Source organism: Mustelus asterias, chromosome 25, assembly GCF_964213995.1.
Source record: "Mustelus asterias chromosome 25, sMusAst1.hap1.1, whole genome shotgun sequence".
Classification (NCBI taxonomy): domain Eukaryota; kingdom Metazoa; phylum Chordata; class Chondrichthyes; order Carcharhiniformes; family Triakidae; genus Mustelus; species Mustelus asterias.
The window spans coordinates 40,089,174-40,103,242 of record NC_135825.1 but is presented as its reverse complement, the minus strand read 5'-3'; the positions used below and the strand labels follow the sequence as shown (position 1 = coordinate 40,103,242).

Below are 14,069 nucleotides of genomic sequence, written 5' to 3'. Positions count from 1 at the left end.
CCTCATCCCTACATAAGCTTCCCTCTTCCTTTTCACAAGACATTCCATCTCTTTTGTGAACCATGGCTCCCTCACTCGGCCATTTCCTCCCTGCCTGACAGGGACATACCTATCAAGGACATCCAGTATTTGTTCCTTGAAAAAGTTCCACTTTTCATTAGTTCCTTTCTCTGACAGTTTCTGTTCCCAACTTATGCCCCCTAATTCTTGCCTAATCGCATCATAATTACCTCTCCCCCAATTGTAAACCTTGCCCTGCCGTACGGCCCTATCCCTCTCCATTGCAATAACAAAAGACACCGAATTGTGGTCACTATCTCCAAAGTGCTGTCCCACAACCAAATCTAACACTTGGCCCGGTTCATTTCCCAGTACCAAATCCAATGTGGCCTCACCTCTTGTCGGCCTATCCACATATTGCGTCAGGAAACCCTCCTGCACACACTGCACAAAAACTGCCCCATCCGAACTATTTGACCGACAAAGGTTCCAATCAATATTTGGAAAGTTAAAGTCCCCCATGACAACTACCCTGTGACCCCCACACATATCCATAATCTGCTTAGCAATTTCTTCCTCCACATCTCTATTACTATTTGGGGGCCTATAGTAAACTCCTAACAACGTGACCGCTCCTTTCCTATTTCTAACCTCAGCCCATATTACCTCAGTGTGCAGATCCCCCTCGAAGTGCCTTTCCGCAGCCGTTAAACTATCCTTGATTAACAATGCCACTCCTCCACCTCTTTTACCAGCTTCCCTACATATTTATCCGCTAATCCCTCTAACCTCCACATCCCGGGACACTGAGGGGCAATTTAGCTTGGCCAATCAACCTAACCCGCACATCTTTGGACTGTGGGAGGAAACCGGAGCACCCGGAGGAAACCCACGCAGACACGGGGAGAATGTGCAAACTCCGCACAGACAGTGACCCGAGCCGGGAATCGAACCCAGGTCCCTGGAGCTGTGAAGCAGCAGTGCTAACCACTGTGCTACCGTGCCAGTAGTGGAAGCAGATACGACAGTGACTTTTAAGGAGCGTCTTGACAAATACAATAGGATGGGAATGGAGAGATATAGCCCCAGAAAGGGTTTTAGTTCAGTCGGGCAGCACGGTCGGTACAGGCTTGGAGGGCCGAAGGGCCTGTTCCTGTGCTGTAATTTTCTTTGTTCTTTGAAGCCAGTGCTGTATCTATCTTATCAGCTCACCGTAGATCCCATGTGACTTCACCGTCTGTATCAGCCTGCCATGAGGGACCTTGTCAAAGGCCTCGCTGAAGTCATTGTTGGCAACCTCCACCACCCTGCATCAATCATCTTTGCCACTTCCTCAAAAAACTCAATCAAGTTTGTGAGACATGATCTCCCCTGCACAAAGCCATGCTACTTATCACTAATAAGTCCATGGGGGCGAGTTTTCCAAAAAGAAACTAAGTTCCCAACAGGTGGGAAAATGGGAGATTTTTGGCGAATTTCCAGCACTCCGTGCATCACAGAGTCTGCTGGGGGATTCACGGCAGTAGCTGGGGAGGAGGGGGGGGCGACGAGTCCTAATCCCGCCCCAGAGGCCAACATTAGTGCGCTGAGCGGGCCACTGCGCATCCATCGATTTCTGCGTCAGTAGGGAGATCAGCGCATGCGTACTGGCCCCCCATCACAGGCCTCCCAATTGCCATCCTGCCGATGGCTTGCCCAACTGCCCCCTCCCCAACTCCGGCCCACAGGCCGGCCCTGATTACCACACCCCCATGGGCTAGCCCCGATCGCCACCACCCCCCTCCCCCCATGGTCAGTCCCGATTGCCCTCCTTCTTCCTTCCACCACCAATCGGTGTGCAACGGTTCCCCCATCCCCCAATCGATCGGCCCTGGTCTGGCCCACCCCCCTCCCTCCCCCCTCCCCCAGAAGGCCCCAACCCCCTCAGGCCTAACTCTCTTGGCGCCACCTACTGGCAGTGCCAGGATGCCAGGCTAGCACGACCCAAGGGGCACACCCCCCCACCCCCAAACTCCCGGAGGAGGCCACAAAGACTTCTGCCCCCACCAGCGAGGCCACCATGCCTGGTCTCTATTGATGGGCACCAGCATTAATCCCCGCAGGTGGGAACCCTCCCCGGCGGGGTGGGAAACGTTCGTGAGTCTGGACGATACTGTCCCGGACTCGTTAATGATATTAAAATTTGAATTGAAATTTGTAATCAGCCTCACACTGTTTATGCCATAAAAAATGGCCGGGGAAATTCAAGATCGGCTGGATGCCAGTTGTGGATCCTGCTACAGCCCTCTCGCTGACGTTTCCAAGACTGCTGCGCTACATGAGCAGGGCAGTGGGCCGGAAAAATTGCACTCCATATTTCTCCAAATGTGAGTGAATCCTGTTCCTAAGAATCCGCTCCAATAATTTCTCTACCACTGATATAAGGTTCACTGGCCTGTAATTTCCCAGATTATCCCTGTTGCCCTTCTTCAACAAAGGAACAACATTGCCTATTCTCCAGTCCTCTTGGACCGCTCCAGTGACTAAAGAAGGCACAAAGATTTTGTACAAGGCCCCAGCAATTTCCTCCCTCACCTCCCTCAGTATTCCGGGATCGATCCCATCAGGTCCTGGGGACTTGTCAACCTTAATGCTTTTCAAAACACCCAACACCTTTTTTTTTACACTGATATCCAGAATTGCCCCCACCCCTTTCCACCCTGCAGATGCAAGCACGATGCCAGCTTGAGTGCACTCACCTGAGAGCTCCCCTCAGATTTCTGCTAAACAGGAGCACGCCTTTTGAAACCAGTCATACATCGTGCTGTTCAAACATCACACTGCCATGGACACTTTATTTCGCATGGGGTATAATTTTGTCAGATGTGCCCAATAATGATATTGTAATGCATTATAATGACATTCTTGACATTGAAAAGCAGGAAAAGCCACTTATGGGAGAGGGGACGATTGCGTCCTGCATTTATACCATTGCTAAACACATAGTAGGCCTTCTCCTGATATTTTCCACTCACACCGCCGGAACTCCTTAACATGAACAGGAGCTGAAAATTCCAGCCAAAATTCCAGCTGTGGCCTAACACACATTCTATGAAGTTCCATCATTGGATCCTTTCTTTGTCTTCAATTTTCTTTCCATTCAATAACAGGATGTGAGTTTCACTGGTGAGGCCAGAATTTATTCCCCTTCCCTAATTGCCCTGGAGAAGACCATAAGACATAGGAGCAGAATTAGGCCACTCGGCCCATCAAGTCTGCTCCGCCATTCAATCATGGCTGATATTTTTCTCATCCCCATTCTTTTCCCCATAACCCCTGACCCCCTTATTAATCAAGAACTTATCTATCTCTGTCTTAAAGACACTCAATGACCTGGCCTTCACAGCCTTCTGCGGCAAAGAGTTCCACAGATTCACCACTCTCTGGCTGAAGAAATTCCTCTTAATCTCTGTTTTAAAGGATTGTCCCTTTAGTCTGAGATTGTGCCCGCTGATTCTAGTTTTTCCTACTGGTGGAACCATCCTCTCCATGTCAACTCTATCTAGGCCTCGCAGTATCCTATAAGTTTCAATAAGATCCCCCCTCATCCTTCTAAACTCCAATGAGTACAGACCCAGAGTCCTCAATCGTTCCTCATATGACAAGCTCTTCATTCCAGGGATCATTCTTGTGAATCTCCTCTGGACCCTTTCCACGGCCAGCACATCCTTCCTTAAATATGGGACCCAAAACTGCTCACAGTACTCCAAATGGGGTCTGACCAGAGCCTTATACAGCCTCAGCAGTACATCCCTGCTCTTGTATCTAGCCCTCTCGACATGAATGCTAACATTGCATTTGCCTTCCTAACTGCCGACTGAACCTGCACATTAACCTTAAGAAAATCTTGAACAATGACTCCCAAATCCCTTTGTGTTTCTGATTTCCTAAGCATTTTCCCATTTAGAAAATAGTCTATGCCTCTATTCCTCCTGCATAACCTCACACGTTTTCACATTGTATTCCATCTGCCACTGCTTTGCCCACTCTCCTAACCTGTCCAAGTCCTTCTGTAGCCCCCCTTCTTCCTCAATACTACCCGTCCCTCTACATAGCAATTGTGCTTTCAGTTCCTTCCTCCAAATCGTGAATGTATATTGTGAAAAGTTGTGGTCCCAGCACTGACTCCTGAGGCACACCACTTGTCACCAGCTGCCATCCTGAAAAAGACCCCTTCAACCCCACTCTCTGCCTTCTGCCGGTCAGCCAATCCTCTATCCACGCCAGGATCTTACCCTTAACACCATAAGGACTTATTTAACAGTCCTCTATGTGACGTCCAGGTGAGGGCAGCAGAGCAGCGAAGGTGATTGGTGGTTGCAGGTAACATTTGCATAGGTGCAGTCACTACGACCAGAACATGGATTTCCAGGAGACAACTTCCTTCTTCGTTTGAAGGCAAGTGTCCAGGTGAGGGTAACAGAGTGGCAAAGGTGATTGGCGGTTGCAGGTAACATTTGCATAGGTGCAGTCACTGCGACCAGAAGGTGGTCTGTGGAGGAGCTGTTGTGAAGGGACAGTTAAACCCCAAACACTACTTCATTGTTTCCCTCCCTACCTCCAACCAAAAAATAGTCGTCGGGAGGACCATAAGCAAGGGAAAGGTGAATTGAGATTATTTTATCCTTTTACCTGTGTAAGGGCAATATGGCAGTTAGGATAGTGGTATGCTCCTCCTGCCAGATGTGGGAAATTAGGGAGCAATCTAGTCTCCCTGACAACTTTGTCTTCAGGAAGTGTGTTCAATTGCAACTCCTCACAGACCACAATGTTTGGTTGGAGTGGCAGGTGGATGCACTGCGGAGCATACAGGAGGCAGAGAGTGTAATAGTCACTAGTTACAGGGAGGTTGTCACACCACAGGTTCAGACAGGTAGATGGGTGACCGCCAGGAGAGGCAGGCAGGTGGTGCAGGAGTCTCCTGTGGCTATTCCTCTTTCAAACAGGTATACTGTTTTGGATAGTGTTGAGGGGGAGAGCCTGTCAGGGGGAGATACCAGCAGCAGCCAGGCCTGTGGCACCACACCTGGTTCTGCTGTAGAGCAGGGTTGGGCAAAGAGCAAGCGAGCAGTAGTAACAGGGGACTTGCTAGTTAGAGGCACAGACAGGCGTTTCTGCAACCGCAGTCAAGACTCCAGGATGGTGTGTTGCCTCCCTGGTGCCAGGGTCAAGGACATCTCTGAGTGATTGCAGGACATTCTTAAGGGGGAGGGTGGGCAGCCAGAAGTCGTTGTACATATTAGTACCAATGACATAGGTGGGAAAAGGGATGAGATCCTGAAGTGTGAATACAGAGAGTTGGGCAGAAGGCTAAAGTGCAGGACCTTGAAGATAGTAATTTCTGGACTACTGCCGGTGACACATGCTGGTGAGAGTAGGAATAGGAAGATTAGGCAGATGAATGCGTGGCTTGAGAGCTGGTGCAGGGGGCAGAATTTTGGGTCATTGGGATCTTTTCTGGGGAAGGGGTGACCTGTTCAAGAGGGATGGGTTACACCTGAACTGGAGGGAGACTAACATCCTGGTGGGGAGATTTGCTAGAGCCACTCAGGAGGGTTTAAACTAGTTTGGCAGGGGGGTGGGATCCAAAGCAGTAGGGAGATGGAAGAGAACATTGAGGACAGCACAGAAGTTAAAGAGAGCACATTAAAGTAGTAAAGGCAGTGTCAGCAATCCTACTACCAGACAAATCAGGCAAAAGCAAGACAGATTAAACTGTATTTATTTCAATGCAAGAGGCCTGACGGGCAAGGAAGATGAACTCAGGGCATGGATAGGTACGTGGGACTGGGATATTATAGCAATTACTGAAACATGGCTAAAGGAGGGACAGGACTGGCAGCTCAATGTTCAGGATACAGATGCTATCGGAAAGATAGAACAGGAGGTAAGAGAGGAGGGGGAGTTGCACTTTTGATTAGGGAAAACATCACGGCAGTACTGAGAGGGGATATACCGAAGGGTTCGGCTACTGAGTTTACATGGGTAGAACTGAGAAATAAGAAGGGGGAAATCACTTTGATAGGGTTGTACTATAGGCCCCCAAATCGTCGGCAGGAAATTGAGGAGCAAATATGTAAGGAGATTACAGATAGCTTCAAAAAAAATAGGGTGGCAATAGTAGGGGATTTTAACTTTCCCAACATTGACTGGGACAGCCATAGTATTAGAGGGTTGGATGGAGAGAAATTTGTAGAGTATATTTCGGAAGAATTTCTCATTCAATATGTGGATGGTCTGACATCCATGCTTTTCTCAGCTGTGAATACTGATGAGAAATATTCATTTAGGATCTCACCCATCTCTTGTGGATCCGCACATAGATGACCTTGTTGATCCTTAATAGAGCGGGGGCAACACTTGAGCTCCTCTTGGGAAATAAGGGCAGGTGACAGAAGTGTTAATGAGGGATCACTTTGGGACCAGTGACCATAATTCTATTAGTTTTAAGATAGCTATGGAGAATGATAGGTCTGGCCCAAAAGTTAGAATTCTAAATTGGGGCAAGGCCAATTTTGATGGTATCAGGCAGAAACTTTCAAAAGTTAATTGGGGGAGTCTGTGGGAAGGCAAAGAGACGACTGGTAATTGGGAGGCTTTCAAAAGTGTGTTAACCAGGGTTCAGGGTAAACACATTCCTCTTACAGTAAAGGGCAAGGCTGGCAGAAGTAGGGAACCCTGGATGACTCGGGATATCAAGGCCCTGGTCGAGAAGGAGGAGGAGGCACATGACATGCATAGGCAGCTGGAATCAAGTGAATCCCTGAAGAGTATAGTGGGTGTAGGAGTAGAGTTAAGAGAGAAATCAGGAGGGCAAAAAGGGGACACGAGATTGTTTTGGCAGATAAGACAAAGGAAAATCCAAAGAGCTTCTACAAATACACAAAGGGCAAAAGAGTAACAAGGGAGAGAGTAGGACCTCTTAAGGATCAACAAGGTCATCTATGTGCGGATCCACAAGAGATGGGTGAGATCCTAAATGAATATTTCTCATCAGTATTCACAGCTGAGAAAAGCATGGATGTTAGGGAACTTGGGGAAATAAATAGTGATGCCTTGAGGAGTGTACATATTACAGAGAAAGAGGTGCTGGAAGTCTTAAAGCGCATCAAGGTAGTTAAATCCCCGGGACCTGATGAAGTGTATCCCAGGACATTGTGGGAGGTTAGGGAGGAAATTGCAGGTCCCCTAGCAGAGATATTTGAATCATCAATAGTCATGGGTGAGGTGCCTGAAGATTGGAGGGTAGTAAGTGTTGTGCCTTTATTTAAAAAGGGCTGCAAGGAGCCTGGGAACTACAGGCCAGTGAGCCTCACATCTGTGGTGGGTGAGTTGTTGGAAGGTATTTTGAGAGACAGGATCTTCAGGCATTTAGAGACACAAGGACTGATTAGGGACAGTCAGCATGGCTTTGAGAGTGGAAAATCATGTCTCACAAATTTGATTGGGTTTTTTGAAAGAGTAACCAAGAAGGTAGATGAGGGCAGTGCAGTTGATGTTGTCTACATGGACTTTAGCAAGGCCTTTGACAAGGTACCACATGGTAGGTTGTTGCATAAGGCTAAATCTCACGGGATCCAGGGTGAGGTATCTAAATGGATACAAAATTGGCTTCTTGACAGAACCCAGAGGGTGGCTGTAGAGGGTTTTTTTCAAAGTGGAGGCCTGTGACCAGCGGTGTGCCTCATGGATCAGTGATGGATCCACTGGTATTTGTCATTTATATCAATGATTTGGATGAGAATATAGGAAACATGGTTAGTAAATTTGCAGATGACACCAAGATTGGTGGCATAGTGAACAGTAAAGAAAGTTATCTCCAATTGCAACGGGATCTTGATCAATTGGGCCAGTGGGCTGAAGAATGGCAGATGGAGTTTAATTTAGATAAATGTGAGGTGATGCTTTTTGGTAGATTGAACCAGGGCAGGACTTACTCAGTTAATGGTAGAGCGTTGGGGAAAGTTACAGAACAAAGAGATCTGGGGGTACATGTTCATAGCTCCTTGAAAGTGGAGTCACAGCTGGACAGAGTGGTGAAGAAGGCATTCAGCATGCTTGGTTTCATTGGTCAGAACATTGAATACAGGAGTTGGGACGTCTTGTTGAAGTTGTACAAAACATTGGTAAGGCCACACTTGGAATACTGTGTGCAATTCTGGTCACCGTATTATAGAAAGGATATTATTAAACTAGAATGAGTGCAGAAAATATTTACTAGGATGCTACCGGGACTTGGTGGTTTGAGTTATAAGGAGAGGCTGGGCAGACTGAGACTTTTTTCTCTGAAGCGTAGAAGGCTGAGGATGTCTATAAAATAATGAGGGGCATAGATCAGCTCGATAGTCAATATCTTTTCCCAAAGGTAGGGGAGTCTAAAACTAGAGGGCATAGGTTTAAGGTGAGAGGGGAGAGATACAAAAGTGTCCAGAGGGGCAATTTTTTCACACAGAGGATGGTGAGTGTCTGGAACAAGCTGCCAGAGGTAGTAGTAGAGGCGGGTACAATTTTATCTTTTAAAAATCATTTAGACAGTTACATGGGTATGATGGGTATAGAGGGATATGGACCAAATGTGGGCAATTGGAATTAGCTTAGGGGTTTAAAAAAAAAAGGGCGGCATGGACAAGTTGGGCCGAAGGGCCTGTTTCCATGCTGTAAACCTCGATGACTCTAATTTGTGCCTAAGTGACAGTTTATCCTGTCTCAGAATTGGTGAAGACAACTGTAGGTCTTTCACAGTCAGAGACAGGGAAATTTATAATGGGGAACAAAGAAATGGCGGACCAACTAAATACATACTTTTGTTCTGTCTCCACAAAGAAGGACACAAATAACACACCTGAAATGTTGAGAACATAGGGTTTAGTGACAAGGAGAAACTGAAGCGTGGAGGTCTAGGCATGCGCAGTAGCTCCGCACTGCCGTCCTCCAAATCACTGGCCAGCCCATGACACTCCCCACTGCTGCCTCTCAAACCCTCACACCCCTGATTGCTGGCCTCCCCAACCTCCCTAGCAGCCCTAACCTCCCAACCACCGGGATGGCCAGCTCCGATCGCTGTCAACCCTCCTTCTGCCTGCGAGCCCAGTGCAGAGTGGTAGCAGGACCACCCACCCCCACCGATTGCCCCCAACACACACGACTCCCTTCTGGCCCCACCCCCATGGCACTGCCCGATGCCCAGTGGGCTGTGCTATGGTGCCTGTTGGGCATTACCATCTTGCATTGGGCAGTATCATGTGGCCAGGCTGGTACTGTCCGGTTGACACTACCCAGGGGACATCCACCTCTTATTCCCCCGACATCCTAGGGGGTCTCCATGGCTCCCTTCACTCCATTGGGGTTGGGCTGCCAGCTCCCTGCTCGTTCTAAATCGCACTGGAGCTGTTGTAAACTCCACTGGAGTGAATTACTCTTGGTGGGGTTGGGGGGAGACATTAGGGGGCCCGTAGATTTCAGTCCCAGGCCCGCCAATTGGTTGTAAATTCAAATGTAAATATTGAAATCAGCTCTGCGCTGATTTCCAGACCATCAGACCAGTCCATCTATATCCTCCTATAATCTAAGGCTATCCTCCTCGCTATTTACAACCCCACAAATTTTTGTATCATCTGTCAACTTACTGATCAACCCTCTTACATTCAGGTCTAAATCACTAATATAAACCACAAACAGCAAGGGCTCCAACACTGATCCCTGTGGGACCCCGCTGGACACAGTCTTCTCGTCAGAAAAACACCCCTTGACCATCACACTCTGCGAGGCCAGTTCTAGATCCAATTTGCCAAATTTCTCTTGGATCCCACGGGCTCTTACCTTCGCTGTCAGTCTGCCATATGAGACCACAGCAAAATCCTTGCTGAAGACCAAGTCGACTACTTGCATTGCCCTCAATTACACACACACCTGGTCACTTCTTCAAAAAATTCAAATAGGTCAGGTATGAACTTCCCTTAACAAAACCATGCTGACTGTTCTTGATTAATCTCTGCCTCTCCAAATGCAGATTAATTCTCTCAGAATTGTTTCCAATAGTTTCCCCACCACTGAGGTAAGACTGACTGGACTGGCCTGTAGTTTCTGGTTTATCCTCTCTTGAATAATGGTACCACATTGGCTGTCCTCCAGCGCCTCTCCTGTGGCCAGAGAGGAATTGAAAATTACTTCTCGCACCCTTCTATTTCCTCCCTTGCCTCATTCAACAGCCCGGGATACATTTCATCCGGCCCCAGAAATTTATCTACTTTCAAGCCTGCCAAGCCACTCAGAACCTCCTCTCTGTCTATATTAATTTATTTAACTGTCACAGTTTAAATCACAGTCCTTCTCCCTGCTTTCTCTAACCACATCATCTCTCTCACTCGTGAACACCGACACAAAGGATTCAATTAAAACCCTATCTATTTCTTCCAGATCCACACATACATTGCCGCTGTGGTCCAGAATGGACTTACTCTTTCCCCAGTTATCCTCTTACCCTTAATGCTCTTCCAAACAACTTAAGATGCTCCTTTATTTTACCTGCCAGTATCCTTTCATGTCCTCTTTTTGCTCTCCTAATTCCCTTTCTAAGTTCCCTCTTGCACATTCTACACTCTTCTCGGGCTTCTGCTGTTTTGAGCCCTCCATGTCTGCCATGAGCCTCCCATGTTCATTTTATCAAATGCTGTATATATCCCTCGATATCCAGGGTTCACTGGATTTGTTGGTCCCATTATTATTCTTTCTTGGAACATGTTGGCCTTGTACCATCCTTATTTCCTTCTTGAACGTGTCCCACTGTTCTGTCACAGATTTGCCTACACGTGTCTGCTCCCAGTACACTCTGACCAATCAAATCTGATCTTATTAAAATCAGCCTTCCCCCATTTTAGAACTTTGATTTGAGGCCCATCCTTGTCCTTTTCCAAAACAATCTTGAATCTAACAGAGTTATGATTGTTGTCTGCAGAATGCTCCCTAGTGATACTTCAACCATTTGCCCGACTTCACTGCCTAAAGCTAAGTCCAGGACCATCCCCTCTCTCGTAGGACCTGCTATGTACTGGCTTCAAAGATTCTCCTGGATGCATTTTAGACTTTCTGCTCCCTCTAAACCTTTCACATTTTGACGACCCCAGTTAATGTTGGGGAAGTTGAAATCCACCACTATCCTATTATTTTTACACTTCTCTGAAATTTCTGTTCTTCTATTTCTCTCTGTTAGGAGGCATACAGAACATGTCTGCATGCATTGCATTGATGACAGTCTGGTGCTGTCTTCGTGACAGAGTGAGGTATGAGCTTCGACAGAGATGAGAGTGCTGTTGACTGAACCACGGCTGATATGTATTCTGGAATTTAATTTCCCAATTTGCTTTGGTGGGATTTGAACACATGGCCTTCAGGTTCCAAATCTAAATCCATGAACACTACTGATCAAAAGGACAGAAAAAAAACTCATTCCATCATTTTATCAGCCCTTCTCCACCTCCCTCAACTCCACAAAACCAAGATGACCAGTTGATGCTGGCCCTTCACACAGTAATAAGTAAGGGACTGTGATTGGTCAATGCTGACTTACTTGATGCGCGAAAGCAGGCTCATTCCCTCCATCTCAAGCAGTTCCTGAGAGGCCATGGAGCCACTTTCATCCAATGCTAATATCCCTGCAGAGAGGGAGACACAATCACAATATTCACACATTTTAAAGTGCCAGCTTTGCCCTCTCAGGGGGGCATAGAAGTTCCTAATAAAGTCTTGCATTTATATAGTGGCTTTCACAATCTCAGGACATCTCAAAGCCAATTAAGTACTTCTGAAGTGTAGTGTGATGATACTGTGCCTTTAAGAAATATATTTGTCTCATGTTTCTTGTAAACTGTATGTTTAAAATTCAGATCTGTTTTGCAGGGTGCCGATTTGTCTAGGAATACCTTTAAATTAGTAGCTGGGAGCACAGGATAAGTATTCATTTTAAACACGAGTGTTTGTTTAACCAGAGCTAATGCAATTGTGTTTATTTGGATTCCCCCTGACGTTTCAGAGTTGAGTTTTGATTCGGTTGGTAGACAGAGTCATGTGATTAATAGGAGGAGCTAAGCTTGCAGGAAAGAAAGGGTTTCAGTTTCATTTTAAAATACAAGAAGTTGCTACCTGGACTGTCAGAAGAAAGCAGTGGCTCTCTCTCTCTCCCCAAAAAGGCCTCTGAGACCTTCAGGGCTGGCAACCTAAGTCATAGCAAGTATGCCTGTGTTTTGCTAACTAATTTTAAAAAGGGGTTTCAGCCTATGAGTGAAATATTGCTTTATTGGAACTTATAGTGATAGGTTAGTAGTTAAGAATTGTATCTTGTCATGTTGAAGAATTGTTCAATTGTTAAAGGTTAAGCTAATTCGTTTGTTATAATTAGATTGTGTTATTAAATGAAGTTTGTTTTGATAAAAGCTTCCTAGTGTGTCAATAGAATTACACCCGGATTGAAACATCTTTCCTTACACCAATGGATCATAGAATAGAATCACTACAGTGCAGAAGGCCATTTGGCCCATTGAGTCTGCACCAACTCTCCGACAGAGCATTTTACAACCCCCTGCCCTATCCTCATAATCCCAGATATTTACCCCACTAATCCCCCTAATTTACACATCTTAGGACACTAAGAGGCAATTTAGCATGGCTAATCCACCTATCCAGTACATCTTTGAACTGTGGGAGGAAACTGGAGCACCGAGAGGAAACCCACGCAGACACAGGGAGAATGTGCAAACTCTACACAGTCACCCAAGGCTGGAATCGAACCCGGGTCCCTGGCGCTGTGAGGCAGCAGTGCTAACCACTGTGCTGCCAAATAAAAATAATGCCAAAATAATTGGGACCTAGTCTGACTTCACAATATACCTTGGGTTTCTGATTGGTATCCTAACAGTAGTCACAGTTGTAATGACGGAAACATTGCACAGCAAGATCTTACAAACAACAATGATAGTGAGCAGAGCAAGTAATCTGTTTTGGTATTGTTGGTCAAGGGATAAATATTGGCGCGGACACCAGAGAAAACTTCCCTACTCTTCCCGAAAATTACCATAGGATCACTACTACTAAGAGAGGAGATGGGGGCTTCGATTTAACATCTCACGCAAACAACAGCACCAACATTGCAGCACTCCCTCAGTACTTCACTGGGTTTTCTGCTCACTCTCTGAAGTGGGACCTGAATCCATGACCTGTGACTCAGAGATGGGAGTGCAGAGATAGGCAAAGCAATAAGATTTCTGGCAAGTTGGGCAACTTAACATAGAACATAGAAAGCCACAGCACAAACAGGCCCTTCGGCCCACAAGTTGCGCCGATCACATTCCCACCTCTAGGCCTATCTATAGCCCTCAATCCCATTAAATCCCATGTACTCATCCAGAAGTCTCTTAAAAGACCCCAACGAGTTTGCCTCCACCACCACCGACGTCAGCCGATTCCACTCACCCACCACCCTCTGAGTGAAAAACTTACCCCTGACATCCCCCCTGTACCTACCCCCCAGCACCTTAAACCTGTGTCCTCTCGTAGCAACCATTTCAGCCCTTGGAAATAGCCTCTGAGAGTCCACCCTATCCAGACCCCTCAACATCTTGTAAACCTCTATCAGGTCACCTCTCATCCTTCGTCTCTCCAGGGAGAAGAGACCAAGCTCCCTCAACCTATCCTCATAAGGCATGCCCCCCAATCCAGGCAACATCCTTGTAAATCTCCTCTGCACCCTTTCAATGGCTTCAACATCTTTCCTGTAATGAGGTGACCAGAACTGCGCGCAGTACTCCAAGTGGGGTCTAACCAGGGTCCTATAAAGCTGCAGCATTATCTCCCGACTCCTAAACTCAATCCCTCGATTAATGAAGGCTAGTACGCCATACGCCTTCTTGACCGCATCCTCCACCTGCGAGGCCGATTTAAGAGTCCTATGGACCCGGACCCCACAGCTGCGATCTATCCCAACTTAAGGGATAGATCGCAGCTGTGGGGCACCAAATTTCCAGAATAACTTGCAGCGT

The 14,069-nt window shown here is 46.9% G+C and overlaps 1 protein-coding gene across 6 annotated transcripts in view; it reads right to left on the bottom strand.

Annotated features, from left to right (window-relative positions):
* LOC144511902 (voltage-dependent L-type calcium channel subunit alpha-1S-like) overlaps window positions 1–14,069 on the bottom strand; it is an 841,603-nt gene that overhangs the window by 758,476 nt on the left and 69,058 nt on the right. For all 6 annotated transcript variants that reach the window (XR_013500922.1, XR_013500923.1, XM_078242345.1 and 3 more), the window contains exon 8: window positions 11,606–11,690. Coding sequence is in view for 4 of the 6 variants with exons in the window: in XM_078242345.1 (XP_078098471.1) it covers window positions 11,606–11,690 (85 nt within the window). In the remaining 2 variants the exon portion in view is untranslated. The remainder of the gene's footprint in view (window positions 1–11,605; window positions 11,691–14,069) is intronic.